Consider the following 20,400-nt stretch of genomic DNA (forward strand, 5'->3'; position numbering starts at 1 on the left):
GAACAGATATTTTTTGTTGCGAAAATTCTTTTTCTTCGATTTTATCGAATTACACAACGACAAAGAATTACGCATATGAGAATAATGTTTGAACTTCTCCGATGCAAGTTGATACATTTTCAAACACCGGCCTACTCAAAATTCTTCGTTTTATACGTTTAGTGTACAAAAGTATACGAATAGTATGTATTAGCGACGGCATTTCCTACAGTTCTAGAGGATCAGGTAAACAATTAGCCCGACGTTGTACTCTGAACCGATGCAGCAACCTACCGAACGTCTACCAGGAGGACGAATTGCAGGAAATCTATGGGGTTATAAAGGAAGACGTACATTCGCTTTCCACAGCAAGCTAATAAAAGCTATAAAAGAATAGATAAAAAGCTATCATCGATGTCGTTGATCCGTTTATTTGAAATAGATAGTAGCACTACGTTTAACGAAATAACAATTTGGGAGATCTGGCCATCTGGCCATAGAGTGGGGAAAGCGGATTGAACGGCATTGTGTTGTGAGAGACGGCTCCACGGCTCGATATAAACGTTCCTAAGATATAATTCAGTTTCAGAAGTAAGAAATTTCAAAGGTTATAATTCGACGATACTCGGCGAATGAATTCTTCTCTATTCCATAATTTATATCAAGGCAAATAACCGATCGATCTAATTACGTAAAAAATTAATCGAATAGTACGTATCGCGATACACGTACTCTGTACTTGCATACGGTTAAGTGGAACGTCTGGCGTAAGAGGAGCTGAGCGGTAAGTTCGGTAAATCAAACGTCGGACAGGGATTCGTTCTGATTAATTGAGTACAGATAAACGAAATCCCGCTGCATATATCATGCTCTGGTGTTTGTTCGTTATTATTACTTGCAAATACTACTCCATACATCATTTTTCGTTTGATCGCGATGAAAAGGAGGAACGAGACCACGGGGAAAAATGAAAATCAGAAACGAACGATCACGGGAATGCCTCTGCGTGTACGACAATCGCGCAATTTCTCCGAAACCGAGCGTACTAGAAATTAGAAAATAAATCTACGAACGATCGCATTCCTTCGAAACTACATAGTAAATGCAATAGAGAAGATCATTAGATCATTAGATCATTAGATCGTTTAATTAAGGAACCATCGATCTGTACGAAGTAATTTGCCAAATCGATCGTTTGCGTTTTCGTTCCGTATTCGCTTTCCAATCATCGTTCCTATATAAATAATACACGACTGCTGTCGCCGTTTGCGACGCGACATTCGTTCCGTAGAGATATTTTAGCCACCGAGAATTCATTACAGCCACTTATTTCGTTGTTCGCCATGATATGACGCGACGCGATACAAGGGGCGACCAATCAGACAAGCTAAAAAAACGATCGAAACACGCTTTGCTTCGCACCTTCGAAGGACGCTTACAGGAGCGAACAAGAACCATGAAAAACACGATAGGCAGGAAGGTTCGCAACTTTTGATCGTTCAATTTTGCAAGACTTTGCATCGAAAGATCGCCTAATCTCAAACTTATCTACGTGTACGTATCTACAAAGTTTTCAACATTCTCCAACTGCGCTTAATGTTCCATATTTCATCCTGCATTCTCTCCTCTTTCACGTAAACGTATTTCGATTCGACGATTTCGCTTCGAAGAAATAGTTTCTTTCTACGAAAAAGGTGTGTTTTCAACATCACGTTACAGCAATCTGTCTTCGCGATTGGAGTATCAACGCTGTCCTAATTTATTCTCCGCGTGTCCTATTCGGCTAATACCTGTTGCCCGGGGTCTGCTATGTCTATGCACTGCTGTGTTCACTCGGAACAGGTGGATGCAGAGGTCAAACGTAACGTCGAAACTAGTCGTAAATCAAGGTGAACCGAGGTGGTTCGCAGTAGGCGCAGATATAACGGTGACGACGGTCAAGTCACCACGGTGCCATGGCCTCCTTTCCACGCCAACGTTCGCCCCTCTTCCTCTTCCCCTTTTGCCTCCTTACGGCTCGCGATACCTCTTCTTCGACTTGGCCAATTCGTCTAACTGTACATTGTACATTCGTTCGTATAATCCGTTTCTTTCCGTACGTTGAAACGCGTGTACACGATTATATTTGGCTCCTAGTCATCAAGGCTCATGCACGCGCTCGCGTCGTTCGCATTCCGCCAAAAATTATGCAACTCGTATCTATAATTTCATTTGGAACAGCAATCAGGTATAGCAGCGATATGAAAATTCGCGAAATCGAAATCGTTCTCGACGAATTCGAAATAGCTACTTGTCGATACAAGAGACGCGTTCAAAAAGAATAAAAGAACGGTAGCATGCATTCGTAAGAGAAACGCTTATAGTTTGATCATCGGTCAACTTCATTCTACGTTCTACGTATATTCACATCGTCTTTGATAAGTTAATAATACAACATTTATACACGCGTATTCCCAGTTTCAGCAGTTACAGTAAAGTATCTGAAAAAACAGAATTAGTTTAAAGAAGAAAGGCACGCTTACGTAATTATATACGATATTCGGTTCTGCTAAATTAGAACAAGAGACGGCAATTAACTTGAAACGATGGATACACGTAGACTAGCTAAATGTCATATCTGTGGGTGTGCAAACACGCATTCTAACAATATCCAACTTTTATGTTAGAATATCTCATGCGAGAGGATATTGCGGTACATTGTCTTTGCACCGCTAATTAACGTTGATGAGAAGAAGGTAATGCATGATCTAAAATCTAAACAGAGTAAAATCTCGTGCCAAGCCGCGTCGAGTGAAACGACTCCCGAAGCTAAGCGTAAAACTGCGTTCGTTGCCACAGTAGATCATTCGTGATCATTTACGACTTCACACGATGATCCAAAGATCCAAGAGAAATTGCAAGCGATCCATGAAATTTTCTTGGTAACGCTGGTTATAGAGTGGCGATACGCTCGTTATAGAATTTTCTTATTGGAATAAAAAAAAAAAAAAAAAAACACACAATCAAGTCGAAACTAGATTTCCATGGCACGAAATTGTACCGTGAAACGATACACAACGATGACTCACGAAGCTATCGAGTACTGTATCGACCGTCGTTCAACGTCCAAGTAATCGAATATGCAGAAATACACGGACGATTTAGTCGATTAAGTAATAACAGCGATACGTTCGAACGTTTCGAAAAAAGCAGAATATCGGCGAAAGACTGCGATGCCGAATACGTTAAGATCGAAGCAACGTATAACGTGACAATAATTTCGCCAAAGTTATATCGTGTCGCGTAATCGTGTCAATATTACAACGAATAACACGTTTAATAACGACGATTTTCAAGAAACCTATGTACGATGGAAAATTTACACAAGTAGCGTTTATATCTGCATTTACGTCCTGATTCCAGACAGCTGTTAACGCCGAGTTTGTTAAGAAGCAGGAAGACCACGTTTATCTCGGTGGTGCATCTAAGATTCAGCGATCGCTGTCACACGTTTTCCAACACGCGAAAACAGTATGTCTGAGACGTGGGAAAAAGCCATGTACCTACCAAATTAATTCAATCTCTATGAGAATTCGCTCTTTTGTTACAGCTACGTGCGTATTCTACTCGTCTCTTTATCTATCCTATGCATCGAAATCGTACGTATACTCGCCTGCAACACATTCGTCGTTCGGCGTCTCTGTAATTCTTTATTTAGTTCCACTTTAATGACCGTTATAGTCAACGTTATAGAAACGTTATAGTCGAATATATAAATAGTCGAAACATTCGAATTCTCGCGCAACTTCGTTTCGATTGATTTTCCTTGAAATCTCGAATGTAATCCAAGTTTTTTTTATACGGCAACAACCTTAAAATCGATTTGTGTTGTACAAGTCCGCGTATTCGATTTTCTAATAACAGCTTTCCTAGTGAAACGAACGTTTCGTCGAAACACAGGTACAACTTACGACCGAATATCTACGACTTTCGCGTTATCCAATTATGGGATAGGTGTATGCGACTCCTGACATTTTATAATCATAATAATTCAATCGACTCGTTTTGGTGATCCGGCCGAATTTACATTTACCAATCGTACTTGTACGCGTTCGTGGTAACGGTCTTATGTAATAATCGAGCAGACAAAATATAAAAACATACCGATAGAACTAGTAGCACTCAGCTTTCGCTTTCTCTGGTTCAACAGACCAGTTTTTCTAGCATTTTCTCCGAAACGTTTACATGCAAACTAAATACCTTTCATCAAAAACGTTATAAATTACGACAAAAAAAAAACAAAGAAAATTACGAAAGAGAACAATTATTTTCAAGCGTATGCCCATTATCACGTTCCATATCCTCGCATCTCGTTCGACTTCATTGATACCTAAAGTTTGTATTTTATAAGTACATGAGCACGCTTTACGGAAAGTTGAACACTTTGGTGCTTTTGCTTTTAATTACTATTCCAATCAAAAACTCTAAGATCCTTAATAGATGCTAATAGATCCTTGGTATGTTACCAACGAAACAATACATCGCGACCTTAAGATACCCACAGTTAAAGAAGAAACATCCAAGTTCAGAAACAGATATAATATAAGAGTTAACAACCGCCAAAACCCATTAGTTATCCAATTGCTTGACACAACGGACCAGATCCGCAGATTAAAAAGACAATACTCTTTAGATCGAAGCATTAGATTCAACTAGAATCAAACATACTATAAACTCTTATAATCCAAGTTACAGTACCACGTCAAAAGTATTTACTTATAATTCTTAATGAGAATCGATTGTAAATAGTCTACCAAATAAAAAAAACAAAAAAATCTTGCTTTTAAAAGGATGCGGATAACAAATTGGGAGTGCCACTCGTCGTCGAATCGGAGGAAACAGTATATGTCGCACGAAGGAAGTCGGCAACAAGAAAAACCGGTCGACTCTAATACGATAACCATTTCGTATCTGTCATTTTTCCAAGGCCGATACCTGTTGATCCCTTTTACGCGTTCCCTTTCCACCTACTACGTTTTATCAATTTCCACAACAATCGAGCAAAGTTCTTTCTTAAGAAACAACGATAAAACACTGCCATGGCCGATGATTTCGAGATTGTGCGTGCCACATGATTTAACCGAAAGAATCACAAGTACACGCGAATCCACTTAGAAGTTGACCACAGGAGACGTCTGAAACTAATGGCAAAGTGGATAGGCAGGTTTTCTATCAGAGACTGTCGATCGGAGAAAAACTTGTCGCGATCGACGTTAACCCCTTGCACTTTTGTCCCTCTTTTGGTTTAACATGTTATATCTTAACGCGAATTATACGTATATCGTCCAGCTTTTCTTCTCCTTTTCCCCCTTTGTCCGATCGATCGTGGTTATTTCCAACTTTTCTTTCTATTACTCGTTCAACGAAAAGACCAGATATTTCAACTACTCGGAACGTAATACGTACATCTTAGAAGGTTCGTAACTATGCCAGGTAACGGTAACGAAAGTAAATCACACACACACACAGGCACACACATATGCCGCTATCACGATCACGTACGGACATTCTGTTACAGGTTGGCTGTTCGGATGAAGATCACATTGATAGAAAGTCAGATGGGGATTATTATCCTCTCGCTTCTTGTTACTTGCAGCAATAGATAGAATAGATACAGGTATACGCGGAAAAGCAGATAACCGCGATGCGGAACAAGGTAAATTACAGAAATATTGATTGAGATAGAATCGGATAAAATCACTCGCACAATTCTCGCGCACTATCTACTTAATTGTACCGCCGCATAGAATGCTTCTATGTAGATCTACACATGTCTCTAGTCATGTATTTACGGAAAAATAGTAGCCTAAAAATTATAAGCGAATTATCGTTGTATGGATAAAGGAAATGTTATTTAATTGGAGGGCAAGTGCCAGAATTTCCACTTAAGCGTCTTTCGTTATGTGTGCAGATTGTTCTCAGATTTACAGAGATAAGAGATTTCCGATACGAGGTTTGCGAGTCGCTTTGGGGACTGAATGAGTCTTGGAACTCGAGGGAATTTGCGCTGCCTCCTAACTTTCCCAGAGTGAAAAAAAAAAAGAAGAAAATCGAGTTCAAAGGTGGATTAAGAGGAAAAAGAGTAAGAAGCCACCGTCTGCCATTGAACGATCAAACCACGCTGCTGTATCTCGTCTAGACTTTCATGATACGCCAACAGCACGATGAAACAATATTTATTATGATTGTCAAGACAGGCGGAAGAATAGAGTTTGCGGTTTAACATAATTACTCCGTGCGTATCACAATAATATTAATTAGTAACTTTTTATAGGCATCACGATGCGTGGAATCAAATGTTTACAGGGACTACAGGTCACAGACTACACAGTACAGAGGGAATTCTTTCGCATTGCATAATTACGTTGCAATTAGAGTAGGTACAACCGCGCGTCGGTGGAGACAGGAAAAGGAAACGTCAAACCAAAGATACCTACGTAGCCCTAAAGGTATCATTTGCATTAGCTTGTAGAAGTTTTGCAGCAATCTACACGCATGACTAACCGAACAACTCGTTAAGAATACGCGTATAGAAAAGAACAATTTCATAATATCGGTACAAACTGTCGTTGAATCGTGACAATATCGATGTTGGATACTGTTATGTGAACAAAGTGTTACAATTTAGCCTCGATAAATGATTAAAGAAAAACTCAAGAGATTATTTATACGAAGACGATAGATCTTTTTATAGAGTCGTAAAGACTTTGTGTGATGTTAAAAAATCACTTAATATACTCTAAACACTCGTCGAGATTATTTTTTTATCTTTACACTAAAAGTCTAACAAACTTATAAACTTATACCTATACTAATAAACTTAAGAGTCTAAAAGTTGGATCTTGGAAATGATCGATTTCATACTGATATTTAACCTTTCCGTATTCACGATAAAAAAAACAATTTATCGATACTGTTTATCCAAACGTCATAATAAAATAAAACGTCAATCAAAGAGTGAACGTGTTCGCAACCCTGTTATTACCAGCAACGTGAATGAACGATTGTTGCTTCTGACTTGTTATCTTTATCCCCATCGAGTAGCACGTGTTGGCATGTACATACAATCCTTGTGCATACAAGGATTCGACATACGTGCATTTACTTCTTCGTAATATGCTTCGATTCCACGTAGCAACAAAACGCTTTCACCTGCCGGATTCGATTCAATTTCACAGTTGATGAAATACTTGATTTGTGCCAAACACTTCTATACCTCTTATAATTAAACTCGATGCATGTCACAAATTTGATTGTAATAATCGCTACTTACATTTGATACAACCGGTTTCATCAAATCTCAAACGATAAGAAATTCGCAACGATTCGAGTCGTAAAATGTACGACAGATGATGAATACATATCGCAACAAAAATATTTAATTACCTTCTTCTTCTTTTCTTTAGACTTTATTTCGAAAGCGATCAAACGTTTGGTACACAGCGCCAACTATTGACGATAGGATAACGTAAGTACGATTCAATGAATCTATTGGATTTTTCACGATTTAACTATCTCAATTCAAATATTCCATTACACCAGCTTCAATATTCCAACTCACTCACAACTTCTTTTTATTCTTTGCGTCAATTTTAACACGTTACCTATGATAAGTGAAAAAAGAGCATGTGAACGATGCGATTTTATACCTGATTTTATACACGAGTTCCCTTTTTTTATTTTCGATACAACAATGCGTAAATTTAACTATTTTTCGATACATCTCGGATAAAGTCGTACCACCGAATTGTAGCTTCAACTTTGCAATTTAACACACACAAACACACACACACACACACACACACATATATATATATATAATACAATTTCAGTTTAGAATGATATATTTTATAGAAAAATATCAATTTCTTTGTATTTCACTCTATTTAATCTTCTCCCTCCCTCTTCTTTCCTATTGTAAAGCTAAACAAAAAACGCATTTCAAATGCACGCTGCTACCATCTGCTATGTATAGAATAAAGCATTTTTCTCTTTTCAGGCGTAATATACGTAAAATGAATAAAATATATAGTTTTGAAAATAAATTATATATAATATATGCATGATTCTTACAATCGGCTAAATGCGTTATTAAACATAAATAATAAAATTTATTAAATTAGATATTTCAATGAAACAATGATTTTATCCTACAACGTCTATCACGTCGAACAGAGTTTCAGTACTTGGACAACTGGACACATTCTCATAAGTAGTATATATATGTACTTACCATAACTGTGTGCGCTAGTGTATGCTCATGCGTGTGTTATATACGCCGGTGTGTCACCTAGTGTTACTGTCTGCTGTCGAACCCAAGCATGTCTATAAAATAGCCGGTAACACTGATCGGTCGTCGACGAATTTGCTGCAATCCAAAATCACGATTCTTGCTTGTTGGTTGTTACACAGTCGACACAGATCACCATATGTAAACACACACACACGTTGTTTGCGACACGCGTGGGATCGCGCATGTATCGAAGCGCGCACTCACATCCACTGTAATCGAGTTTGCACAGAAAAAGCCTTGTCTAACGTCTTCCTGACTTTCTGCTAATTTAAGAAAATCTGATGTTCATCGTCAATTTCATCAACGGACGTTTTAACCAGCATTGAATAAAGAGTAGTTGTCAGCTCTATATGTTTCGCTGTATTTCATATCTTTTTTTTCGACTTTTCTCGCGCCGTTTTAATAAAAATGGGAAAAGTCACGTACGAAACGAGGAGAAGTCACGGATTTTCAACCTGGCGGACACCGACTGAGCTCTCAACCGGGCAGGTAGGTAAGCCGTTGCCCCTCCACTCTATTCACCACCACGATCGCTCACCATTCTCCATTCTCTTTACCTTTGCTTCACTTCGCTTCGTCTTATCCTTTCATATTCGTGCTCTCTACTTGCATACATCAATATATTTATATGCGAATATTTATATATAAATAGAGTCTATTATCATATTATATCCCCGAAATATTTAAACCTCAAATCTTAATATGTTGTATTCGATATATTCGTATCAATTAAGACTTAATATACTCTTAAATACGTGTATGTAGAATGTTCTGAACAAATCTTTTTATTTTAACACGGTAAAGTAAGATAATGTGGGACATGTACATATACCTACATACGTACACTATGTATGGAAAATTTTATGATATTACATTTCGTAGAAAATAATTGTACCAACCAATTAATGGCATATATATATATATATACATGTTGTATGTATGTATGTATGTACATACACACAAAAACGCGCGCGCGCGCGCGCACACACACACACACACACACACAAATAATATATTTGTGGAATAGGTAAACAACAATAATATAACGCTTAATTTATAGTTAGGAATAATTTTATTTGCGGTACATCAAACAATTAATTCGTAGTAATAATTGCTGTTTCATCTTGTTCTTGCTCTTTTGTTTCCTCTTTATTACTTGTTGCAAGGTAATCTTGATAGTTAATTTTAAACAATTCTTTAGACAATTCACTACTAATTTGAACTCTGCAACGTTTTTAAATGTTTGCATTATTGTGCTACTTTGCTATCTCATGAAAGTTTCGTGTATTATTTACCAATTTAAATACATATATGTACCTCTCGATAAATAATCCATCGCGTTTTGGTCTCATCGATTCAACGTCATTAATTAGCGAGGAAAAGTTTTCTTCCAATTCCTGTGTGTTCATGTTAAGCTAATAATTAAACAAACAGGTTAAATACATATTCTTTATCAAGTTTTGTACAATGTTATACGTTAAGAATTTACCAAACCAAAAGTCACGTTAATTTGACCATATTCTTTGAAAGAATTATGAGGCTCTGCAGTGTATGCGATCCCATCTTTGTACTTTCTAACTAATTGGCTCATATTATTACCCAAAGTACCTGAAATATTTAAGTTATTGATATTTCAAAATTTAATAATTGTAAACAAGCCCTTATGTTTAATGACTATGTTTATTTACCTGTTCTCAAATTTGGAAATCTCTTTTTTAGCAAGCCCCTAACTAATAACAAGTCGGTTAAAATATCAGCATGAGCTACGATACAATCATATTCTTTGAAAGCAAATGTCCCATTCTGTAATAATTACATTTATATTTATACATATTTTATAATGTTATATACCATTACTGTGTAATGCTTTAACTTACTTGAATCCTTTTTATCAGTTCAACACCACCGACTAAGTCAGCTCCAGCATTTTTAGCATCCTCCTGTTCTTGGAGATTCTTGCAAAAGGCTAATACCGTTCTCTTATTTTCCCCATAAGTAAATATATGTGGTGTATTAATGATTCTCGTAAATCTATCAAGAAACCTATTCTTCTTCTCACGCTAGTATATTTTATAAAACGCTTCTATTAGAAAAGTATTCTTTGTCTACTTTGACATATGATAAAAACTACATAAAAATATTAATCATCGTTTTTTACCCTCATATCTAATTCTATAAATGCATTAACAACTGCATTAGGCTTATTAAACATAGTTGGATGATGTGTTTCACGGTGATTTTCTATAGCTTCTTTTAATGAATACACCGGCTGCTGATGGTATTTTACTAGGTACACATCGTCGACTGCTTTCCATTTCCAACTTTCATTGATGGTAGTAAGTGGACAAACTTCCACCTTCGTACTGTTAAATTATCAAGGTACTCTATACATTGTAACAATATATACTATGACAATAAACTCGAAACTACAAATTACTCACTCCTTCTTACGCTGTTTATGTGGAATAAATCCCACTTTTTCAACTACTGCCTTAACTTTCTTCTTTCTAAGCTTTAACCTCCTCCTTTCTCTTGTTCCTTTCCTAGCTGCATAATCGCGACTTTGCATAAACATGTATGAACCTATATTGTATCCAGCATTATGGTTATATGTACTACGGAAACTGTTTATCAACCAACCTGCAGATATTAGTTAAAATTATTCAAAAATAAAACCAATAACTATATATCCATATCCGAAAAGTACATTGCAGGTTATGGACAAAATTCTATGTATCATATATAATTTTCTGATACGCTTCGTGAAATGTATTATATAGGTTTATTAAGACAACCATGTTTTGAAAATATATACAAATTAAAAATAACTTACTTGCTAACATTGTCGTGATTGTACATAAAACAAGCTTAAATAGGTTAAGACAATTACCAAATAAAATACATACTAGGGATATTATGTTTCTAAACACCCGATATAAATAAAATAATAAAAACTAAACGATATTGTTGACAACCTGTTTAAGTTACTATATATATTGTATATCTTTTATAACTATAATGTAAATACTCGTTGTACATAAAAATTCTATTTCTTTCTTTCTGTAACGTCAAAATGTTTTCATAATCCTTCGTTGCAATCACAGAATATAGTAAATTGGTTTAAGAAAAACTAAACAGATATAACTTTTGTCATCATACATATGCAAAATGATAACTTGAAAAATGGAATAAAATTCGAAGTAATTAATCTAGTGCATTTATGAAACAGCACTATTTTGACAATATGGCAGACGGAAGTAGACGTCATCAGTGCCAACTGCCAGCCAACTAGGCTCGTTAAAGTTGTGCTTTGTATAGCAAGAAAAACACTTTTTCTCCGTCTTTTGCAGCTTCATATATTTCATATAGGGTACGTTAGTCCAGTGACGAAGAAACGAGTTTTACATAATTATACCATGCGAACGCTTTTCTGACCCGTTTGCAATTTTGCGATTTGGTGGTGGTGAACTAAACATTATAAAACTGTTATTCGTAGGCGAGATCTGGTAAGTCTATCGAATTTCAACTGTAATCGTTCACCGATTATATTCCAAATACCATTCTTCATTTCGATGTAATAAACGGTAATGATTTAATGTTTGTTTGACCATAGATAACCAGTTGTTGATACTATTATTTATACTTATATACTTTAGTAGAGCTTTTCTTATAATTTAGATATATCTTGAGTTGTATCAAGGCTGTAATGAATCTAATAGGTGGCTTCTATTATAACCGCAATTACTTACACATAATAATCTTGTCAACTCGTCATTGTTGCAGAGTCATTCGATAGTTAGTATATAGTAGAGCTGACATTCATTCATATCTACAAATATGTTCATTTGGGACTGGTTTGCAGGTGTTTTGAATTATCTTGGTGAGTGTAATTTCCATAATTTTGTATATGTATTTTTAATATATATCTTGATCTATGTATATAATACATTTGTATTATATTTATAAAGTCATGCTAAAGATGCATGTGAATTGACTTTATTATATTCTTTTTTTCCCTAATAAAAAAACATACAAATTTTGTTAGATCGTTAAATATCTTTAACATTGATTTTTGTTTGTGTATTGTGTATGATTCTTGCTTTGAATTTTTAGGTCTTTGGAAGAAGAGTGGTAAACTCTTGTTTCTTGGTTTAGATAATGCAGGCAAAACTACATTACTTCACATGCTAAAAGATGATCGATTAGCTCAACATGTGCCTACATTGCATCCAAGTAATCAATATTCAAGATAATTTATATATACATGTATATCTAAAAATTTACATACGACACAATTGTTCTTATGTAATTTTACTTAATATACATATAATTTATAGCTTAATACAAAAATTTCTTACAAAAAGTTGATTCCAGATATTTATCTTTAAGTAATTTTGATTTATGCCAATTCAGTCTCAATATTTTTTAATTATACTTTACAATTCAGTGATTAAATTTATTCATAGTACATTATATAATGGTATCGCGTATGTTTTTATGCTTCAGCATCAGAAGAACTTTCTATTGGAAACATGAGGTTCACAACATTCGATCTTGGAGGACATCCTCAAGGTATAATTAATTGACTTGTTTCAGTGCTGGCTATAATTAAATTGTACAATATTATTTTTGTTAAAACAACGAGACATTCTTCCTTTATAGCTCGAAGAGTCTGGAAAGACTATTTTCCTGCAGTGGACGCCATAGTGTTCCTTGTTGATGCAAGTGACACATCACGGTTACCAGAATCAAAAGCTGAATTTGATGCACTTTTAACAGATGAACAACTTAGTGCATGTCCAGTTTTAGTGCTAGGTAATAAAATCGATAAACCAGGTGCAGCATCAGAGGATGAACTTAGAAATTACTTCAACCTGTATGGTCAAACAACAGGAAAGGTAGATAGTTACAATTTGTTTGACATGTATAATCATATAATCCATAATGTACATATAAATTCTAGGGAAAAATTTCTCGCAGTGAAATATCTGGTCGTCCACTGGAATTATTTATGTGTTCAGTACTGAAAAGACAAGGGTATGGCGAAGGCTTTCGCTGGCTTGCTCAGTACATTGACTGAATGCATAAAATGATTTAAATACTCAGATTTGTGGCAGTTTACTACATTTCCCTTTCCTCTGATTCATATTGGATGTTATTACAGAAGTGTATTATCCTTTATGTGAATTGTGCAGTAGGAAAGGAATATCAATATATAAACTGCAATAAAACAGATTCAGAACAGTGCAAATAAGTTTTAAAAAAAACATCCAAAAAATACAATATGACAAACGTGATAGAACTAATTTCTTTTATTTTAATACATGGAGCCTACAATCTATATAAATTTTTTTAATTCCATACAAATTCTGTGAATTTTTGTCATTTTGCAAATTATATTATGGAAGTACTTGACATAATAAAAATGATATAAACATTTTGATAAATAAAGTAATAAACTATTTAAGGATTTTAAGTGTTTCTTAAAATTATTTTTTATAATGTAAATGTTCTAATTACATTGAAAATATCTGAAGCAAATTTCTCAAAATTAAAAATTATAATGTTGTAAATGTATTTGGTTTGGTTTTTCTTTTTTACTTCAAAAGTAAAGATATGAATAAAGCAGGAAGTGATACATCTTGCTTGCTTAATACACTGTCATTTCTCCTTTTTAAAAATCACTTTCTTTTTTTCTTTTTTAAATAAAATACAAGTACGAATTATAAAAAGGGTGGAAGCACATACGTTTCATTACAGAACTATCAATATTGTAGTAGTTACATTTTGGTAGCAATTTTTTGAGATATTAATAAAATCTTGTAAAAAATCACAAATTGTCCTTAATTATATAAATGTTTGTGCAAACTTGATTAACAAAAAATTAGGAAAGGATTTGGAAATAAAATTTGTATATATTAACATAATAATTATAAACACTTATATATTTTGTTCATTATTTTTCATACATAATGTGTACTTTGTGTCTGTCTGCTGTGTGTGTGTGTGTGCGCGCGCGCGCGAGTTATATTTTATATAATATTCATTTATTGTGCCATTTCCTTAATATTCTGATCAGTTTCAAAGCTGCAATTCTTTTTCTTCTAAAAGTTTTGTAAATTGTTGATCTACATAAGCATCTGTTACTTCTTTTAAACTGTTAGGATTCCATATTGGTTTCTGATCTTTATCGATTAAAAGAGCTCTTACACCTGTAATAACAGTGAGGATGATGATGATGATGATGATGATGATGAAGACGATGATGATAATGATAATAATAATATTAATAATAATAATAATATAAATAGGCTTTATATATTTGCACGAAGTACAATTGTTTTGAAGGAAAGAGTATACACTTATAAATAAACATGCACTTATACGCACCTTCACAAAAATCGCTTGTTCTGCTCAAAGCAGTACACGCTAATCTATATTCCATTTTTAAACAGTCTGACAGATTTAATGTGCTCCCTCTTTGAATAGCACGCATAGTGACTTTTAGAGAAGTAGGAGATGCTTTTAATAACATTTGCAATGTATTTTTGGCCCATTCTGAATTATCCTCTTTTAATCTTCATTAAAATAAAATAAGCATTAAGTACATATTAAAGTAATAAATTACAATCCTACATAGCTTAATCATTGTTAGAATCATTTTACCTTTGTATTATTTCTTCTACAGATGATGCAGCAAAATATGTATCAATTTTATTCATATATGGTGCTAAACTGAATTCTTGATTGAATTTTATACATTGATACTTGTTTAAGACTTCCTTAACATCAGATTGTTCAGTTGTTAATAGATCTTGTTTTAAATATGGTAACTTTTCGGAAGGAATGAAATGCGTCGCAATGCCAGCAAGTACTACATCAATGCCTTTCAACATGATACACAGCTATGAGAAAGCTCTTAATATGCCAATTACCAGATTTAATAATTTCTCATACCTTTTAATCGATCTCCAGTTAATCCAAGATAAAGACCCAATTTACCTTTCAACCTAGGTAAAAAAAAAGTCCCACCAACATCAGGAAATAATCCAATTGCTGTTTCTGGCATTGCAAATAATGTTTTCTCTGTTGCAATCCGATATTTACCGTGAACAGATAATCCAACACCGCCACCCATAGTTATTCCATCTATTGTAGCCACATATGGTATTTTATATCTACCAATGAGGTAATTTAAACTGAAAAATTTAATTTGAAAAATTTAATTATTTAAATAATTTTATTAATTTGTAAAGTATATGAGAATGTATTGTTTAAGTTATTTTATAACATACGTATACTCCTTTCTGAAAAATGTTTCACCTAAGATTTTATTCTCAGTTTCTCTTAATGTATTAACGATAGATTTCACATCACCACCTGCACAAAATGCTTTCTCTCCCGCACCTTCTATTATTACTAATCTTTTAGATGATTCCCATTTTTTAAGTACCGGGTATATTTTTTCAACCATTGACAAATTTAAGGCATTCAGTGCTTTTGGACGATTTAATATGATAACACCTTTGTTTCCCACCTTATTTCAATGTGAAAGATATTTATAATAAATATTTAATCTTTACACTTGCTTGGTTTATTTTATAATTATAAATATACATACATCTTCAAACAAGACATCATCTTCTATGTTTTGTTGTACTTTCTTGGCTGCAATTGTAGTTTTATTAGGCATTGGAATTTCAGTAGGTGGTTTAGAATCTGGTTGAGGTTGAGGTTGAGGTATCGACTGAGGAAGTGTAGGTTCAACTATAGGGCCTAAGTTAAGTAATAATATATGTAATTCATAAATTAATTTATTATCAATATTTAATTCATACGTCTATTCTATTTTCAACCATAGAAGTATTGTCAACTAAATAAACTTCTATTACGTAGAATTTAATAACGACTTGATCTTTCATTATGATTATAGTTAAAATAGATTTCTTTTTAAAAAACCTGGTATTTCTACCACAGGAGTTGGATATGGTGTCGATGGCATTGTTTCAGGTGGTAATATAATAGGCTTTGGATTGTGATTGTCAAATTTTAAACCCATGTCCTTACCTGTACCAGAACCTTGTGCTGATAAATACCTAAGTTTATTAATTGAATTACCAGCTATGCAATTTAGTTTTAATGTACCACTTTTTATCTAACAAAAAAAAGTATATATATGTTAGTTGTAGCTTTACTGTAAAATCATATATAAATAATGATTACCATTTTGGCTGTTTATTATCTATTTTGTACAAATTAATAATAAAATACAAAATATTAGTACAAATAATGTAAAATATTACAGCACAAACATATCCAGTAAGTACATTAAGAAATGTTTAATCACACAGGTTATGGAATATCTTTAAATTAGTATGTTGATATTCTTGTTTTTTTTCACCCATACGCGTAACATAATGATAGTTGTCATTTTGAAATCACTCGAGATATTATGTAATAAGCGTAAAATACGTTGACAGCATATAAAACATAATTTATACATTGTAGTTAAATTGAAAGTTATATTACGTTAAAAATACATCATATCGTTACATTGTAATAATAAGATACATATACATATATCATTTATACTAATTAAATATCATTATATATACAGAAAGCAATTATTAGCAGATATCATATATTATGTGAAAGAATAATATCTTTTGAGATTTATAAAAAATACTTTTTTTTAAATATTCCGTAACTTTAAATAGAATAAAGAATCGACCACTATAATCATATGCAAATAATATTGTGCAATAGGTGGTCATATTAAATAATTTATTAAATTCTCTATTATATCAATTTTGTAACTATTTTATGATTATTTTTGTAATTCTTAGAAATATTTACAATATTTGTGTCTAACTAAGGCGAATTGGTATCATATTTTCGCGCCGAAACAGAATATATACGATATATATATATATATGCGATTTTGGCTAAAGACAGTACCAACATATCTGTAGCCTTTGTGGACGCATAACCTACTGACTGTCCTAAACGATTTTAAAGATACTGTAAAACAGTAATCATTACAATGTTCAAATATTCCAGTTTGATCAGTAGATGTGCGAAGAATGTGCAGAAGTGTAATTTACGTTCTCTTAGTTTTCGAAGCATTAAACAACTTCTTTCGATATATTTTCGAGAAACAGTCGAAACTGCAAAACCTCCTTATGATCACATTTGTCAAGTTGGTAATCCTATTTTGCGACAGAAAGCGTCACCTGTCGACACAAAAGAGATACATACGGTAGAATTTCAAAAGGTATGTTTTGTTTCTTATATTTTTAAATAATTGTTATAGCTATTCTAATAATAATACAATAATCTAATTTCTTCCTGTTACAAATCAATAAAGTATTTCAAATTAATTTTAACTTGTTTATTTATGTTTTTTAATAAAAGAAAAATATCAGAAAAATATATAGCTAAACTTATTAGTATACTAAACTATAATATTATTATTAGTATACCAAAGTGATATCAAAGAGGAAATTACCTCTCTCTAATATGTACCTCTGTGTACTCTGTGAGATACTTTTTCTTGCGAAAATATAACTACATGTAGAGAAGTTATCCAAAAAATATTATAATAATATAACAAAGTTGTTCTTTCTATGTTGCAATCCATTTTACGACGATGACGTATGTTTATTTATTTACTATAGGTACTCGATCATTTATATAAAATATTGAAAAAATTTGATACAGTAGGATTAGCGGCCCCACAAATCGGTTTATCCTGGCAAGTATTTGCTATCGAAGTAACGGAAGACTATGTGAAAGAGATTCATCCAACCATACGATCACATTGTCAAATTCATCCTTTTCCGTTGACATATTTCATTAATCCAGAAATGCAGATAATAAATCCCGAAGAACTGATATTTTATGAAACATGCGGAAGCGTCGAGCATTTTCATGCAGAAGTACCAAGGCCGAAAGAAATTCAGATCAAAGCACTTGATCGATTTGGAAAACCATTTTGTTGGAAAGCAAATGGTTGGTTAGCTAGGATCGCTCACCACGAAATGGACCATTTAAAAGTAAGTTACCACTTTTTTCGTCAGTTTGCTTTCTGTCACTTATTATTTCAATTGTTATCTATACTTTCCGAAGAAAACGCGTTTTAGAATTTGCACATTTTCTCAAGTTATCTTTTTCTGTAAAGATCTATCCAAAAAATAAATATTCTTTTCTATTAATATATAACTTCTCACTTTTAATATTTAATTTAATCGTAAAGTGGTAAAACTATGAAGAAGTAATTTTTGTTAAATTACTTAAACATCTGCATTAAGTTTTTAAATAATTTTTCCTATTCATTATAGTTTTTGTTTAATATATTGTCTATTTTTTCAACCATCTTACAATAAATATGTTAGCTTTAATAGCTTTTCTTATTAATGATGTAAGATATGTATAATGGTCTTTAGTTATATAATTATAGAACTGTTTCATTCTGGATAACTTAATTACTAGTACTTTCTAATCTAATATAAATTCTCTTTATTATTATTTTTTTTTTTTTGTTCAAAATAGGATATTTTTTTGCTGTTCCCCTGTAGTGTAATGTATCGAAAAATGTAGATATACTTAAGGACAATGTTAAGAACAATCACTAAATTTATTATGTATTTTATTTGTTAGAACATGGAATGCCCCCATTTGAATTATAAATGGTCTCTCTTTTTCTTTTTGCAAAATCATTCTATAGAGCAGTCTTTTATATATGAACAGCATGAGAATTCTTGTTTCGTCTATGTTGATGTTCTCATGGTTGTAAATAAATTTAGAATAGCCGTTTGAGTCGCAGCGGTCTTTGAAAAAACAGAGTCGAAAAATGCCGAACAGCGCGATAGCGCTTGTCTTAATCGATTGCGAAGAGAAGCAAGCGGCGAAATAGCGCTCGTCATATTTGTTATTTTATGAAATACATCTGTATTATTATATATGCATACTATTAGTTTATAAATATTTCAAGTTTCGTTCGATAAAAATTATTGAGAAGATAACAATGAAATAGAAAATACCGACAGCGGTCCGTAGCGCTCAAATGTGCTGGGACTTTTCGCGATCGCGCTGCTTAGGACTCGATAGATTTATAATAACTAATAAGTCTCTCAAATAAGATCGGACATGATTTTTGACTGATAGAACAAAGACAACCATGTGAAGGGGAAAACCAGATGAGGTTAACTCCGTTAGGTATTAATCTAGCAAACTGTGGTCTTACTCGTCCAGGAATAACTCCATGAAGTATAATTTTTTATTACCGAGTTAATGAGATGTAATAATATACTGATTGATAAATGCTTGTGTAGATATCACAAATTGTCATGCAATTATTTGTTTTTTTTTCAGGGCTTAATATACACCGATAGAATGTTTCCGCTTACGTTCGACTATATAGAATGGGACGAAGAAAATTGCACTAATGTAAAAAAGATACTGTAAAAGTTAAGTATTCTGTAGAATAGCTTTTATAATGTGTACACGAATTTATATTGTTAGATATAATCTGTTAACAAGTTAAATTGAAATGTAGTATGATAATGTATAAAATACTGTGGTTTTGAAAACTTTTTGAAATTATTTATATCATTTATATTAGTTTGCCTTTATTAAGCGGATATATCAATAATCGGTGGAAGAACAATTTGTAAGATGTTTAGTAATCATTACACATATAATTATTTAATCATTTATATCATGAGATATTGCTAAATCAATGCTTCTTATTTTTTCTTTTCTCTTTATATTTAAGATTTGCTAGGACAGTCGAAAGTCTAGGTTTATGATACATATGGATAGTATTCTCTGTCTTTTAAGAAAATCAAAGGGGCATTAACCGGCCAATCGGTCGCTAATCAATCACGAATTGCTGTATATTCGGCAATCACGTGCACTTCGAACATTCTAGATGTTTAGAGATGTATCATAAACCGAAGATCGAATTTCGTCTAGGACGTCTACAAGACGAACGTAGAGGTCCCATTAATTATTAGCGTGAGCGTCTGATTCCGTCAATTGATTTTTTGTATGATTTTTTTGTCACGGACATCAATCCTATATATTTT

General features: G+C 33.1%; 5 protein-coding genes and 1 long non-coding RNA gene across 10 annotated transcripts in view; 3 read left to right on the top strand and 3 right to left on the bottom strand.

Annotated features, from left to right (window-relative positions):
- LOC117208843 (cadherin-99C) overlaps positions 1-8,873 on the bottom strand; it is a 76,619-nt gene extending 67,746 nt beyond the window's left edge. Inside the window, exon 1 of the mRNA XM_033450252.1 lies at positions 8,252-8,873. Coding sequence (XP_033306143.1) covers positions 8,252-8,254 — 3 coding nt within the window. The 5' untranslated portion in view covers positions 8,255-8,873. The remainder of the gene's footprint in view (positions 1-8,251) is intronic.
- LOC117208848 lies at positions 4,806-7,621 on the top strand. Its single transcript, XR_004487781.1, has 3 exons — positions 4,806-5,674; positions 5,930-6,467; positions 7,425-7,621. It is a non-coding gene; the product is annotated as an uncharacterized LOC117208848 (long non-coding RNA).
- Positions 8,874-9,354: 481 nt separating the features above from the next.
- LOC117208851 (50S ribosomal protein L1) lies at positions 9,355-11,284 on the bottom strand. The gene is made up of 8 exons (XM_033450270.1): positions 11,145-11,284; positions 10,753-10,951; positions 10,470-10,674; positions 10,189-10,371; positions 10,000-10,114; positions 9,801-9,919; positions 9,629-9,726; positions 9,355-9,535 (listed from the first exon to the last, which is right to left on the bottom strand). Exons 1-8 carry the CDS (start codon positions 11,152-11,154, stop codon positions 9,406-9,408), a joined length of 1,059 nt encoding a protein of 352 aa, XP_033306161.1. The 5' UTR covers positions 11,155-11,284; the 3' UTR covers positions 9,355-9,405.
- Positions 11,285-11,538: 254 nt separating this feature from the next.
- LOC117208853 (GTP-binding protein SAR1) lies at positions 11,539-13,610 on the top strand. Of its 3 annotated transcripts, none has more exons than XM_033450272.1 (6): positions 11,539-11,817; positions 12,095-12,191; positions 12,425-12,544; positions 12,818-12,883; positions 12,974-13,209; positions 13,275-13,610. In XM_033450272.1, the coding sequence occupies exons 2-6, from the start codon at positions 12,149-12,151 to the stop codon at positions 13,389-13,391; spliced, it is 582 nt and encodes a 193-aa protein (XP_033306163.1). In that variant the 5' UTR covers positions 11,539-11,817; positions 12,095-12,148; the 3' UTR covers positions 13,392-13,610. The 3 variants fall into 3 exon arrangements, with proteins under 3 accessions (XP_033306163.1, XP_033306166.1, XP_033306165.1); XM_033450275.1 differs by having other exon boundaries at positions 11,539-11,681; XM_033450274.1 differs by having other exon boundaries at positions 11,571-11,895.
- A 625-nt stretch (positions 13,611-14,235) lies between these two features.
- LOC117208849 (3-hydroxyisobutyryl-CoA hydrolase, mitochondrial) lies at positions 14,236-16,842 on the bottom strand. 3 transcript variants are annotated; one of them, XM_033450263.1, is made up of 8 exons: positions 16,535-16,842; positions 16,271-16,466; positions 15,933-16,087; positions 15,607-15,848; positions 15,269-15,510; positions 14,978-15,197; positions 14,702-14,889; positions 14,236-14,523 (listed from the first exon to the last, which is right to left on the bottom strand). In XM_033450263.1, the coding sequence occupies exons 1-8, from the start codon at positions 16,535-16,537 to the stop codon at positions 14,393-14,395; spliced, it is 1,377 nt and encodes a 458-aa protein (XP_033306154.1). In that variant the 5' UTR covers positions 16,538-16,842; the 3' UTR covers positions 14,236-14,392. The 3 variants fall into 3 exon arrangements, with proteins under 3 accessions (XP_033306154.1, XP_033306156.1, XP_033306157.1); XM_033450265.1 differs by having other exon boundaries at positions 14,382-14,523; positions 16,379-16,466; positions 16,535-16,841; XM_033450266.1 differs by having other exon boundaries at positions 14,382-14,523; positions 15,933-15,979; positions 16,379-16,466; positions 16,535-16,839.
- A 422-nt stretch (positions 16,843-17,264) lies between these two features.
- Positions 17,265-20,028, top strand: LOC117208852 (peptide deformylase, mitochondrial-like). Its single transcript, XM_033450271.1, has 3 exons — positions 17,265-17,585; positions 17,989-18,366; positions 19,685-20,028. Exons 1-3 carry the CDS (start codon positions 17,355-17,357, stop codon positions 19,775-19,777), a joined length of 702 nt encoding a protein of 233 aa, XP_033306162.1. The 5' UTR covers positions 17,265-17,354; the 3' UTR covers positions 19,778-20,028.
- The last annotated feature ends 372 nt before the right edge of the window (positions 20,029-20,400 follow it).

Source organism: Bombus bifarius, unplaced genomic scaffold (genome assembly GCF_011952205.1).
Source record: "Bombus bifarius isolate JDL3187 unplaced genomic scaffold, Bbif_JDL3187 scf7180000008163, whole genome shotgun sequence".
Taxonomy (NCBI): Eukaryota; Metazoa; Arthropoda; class Insecta; order Hymenoptera; family Apidae; genus Bombus; species Bombus bifarius.

Coding starts and splice junctions, on each gene's coding strand:
- LOC117208851 (XM_033450270.1), bottom strand. Junction 10,675..10,752: donor CATAAACAGCGTAAGAAGGA/GTGAGTAATTTG, acceptor ATAATTTAACAG/TACGAAGGTGGAAGTTTGTC. Junction 9,920..9,999: donor ATTTCCAAATTTGAGAACAG/GTAAATAAACAT, acceptor TAAATATTTCAG/GTACTTTGGGTAATAATATG.
- LOC117208853 (XM_033450272.1), top strand. CDS start 12,149: ATGTTCATTTGGGACTGGTTTGCAGGTGTTTTGAATTATCTTG. Junction 12,192..12,424: donor AGGTGTTTTGAATTATCTTG/GTGAGTGTAATT, acceptor TTGAATTTTTAG/GTCTTTGGAAGAAGAGTGGT. Junction 12,884..12,973: donor TCTTGGAGGACATCCTCAAG/GTATAATTAATT, acceptor CTTCCTTTATAG/CTCGAAGAGTCTGGAAAGAC.
- LOC117208849 (XM_033450263.1), bottom strand. Junction 15,511..15,606: donor TTTTTCAGAAAGGAGTATAC/GTATGTTATAAA, acceptor TAAATTTTTCAG/TTTAAATTACCTCATTGGTA. Junction 14,524..14,701: donor AACAAGCGATTTTTGTGAAG/GTGCGTATAAGT, acceptor CTGTTATTACAG/GTGTAAGAGCTCTTTTAATC.
- LOC117208852 (XM_033450271.1), top strand. CDS start 17,355: ATGTTCAAATATTCCAGTTTGATCAGTAGATGTGCGAAGAATGTGCAG. Junction 17,586..17,988: donor ATACGGTAGAATTTCAAAAG/GTATGTTTTGTT, acceptor TATTTACTATAG/GTACTCGATCATTTATATAA. Junction 18,367..19,684: donor ACGAAATGGACCATTTAAAA/GTAAGTTACCAC, acceptor TTTTTTTTTCAG/GGCTTAATATACACCGATAG.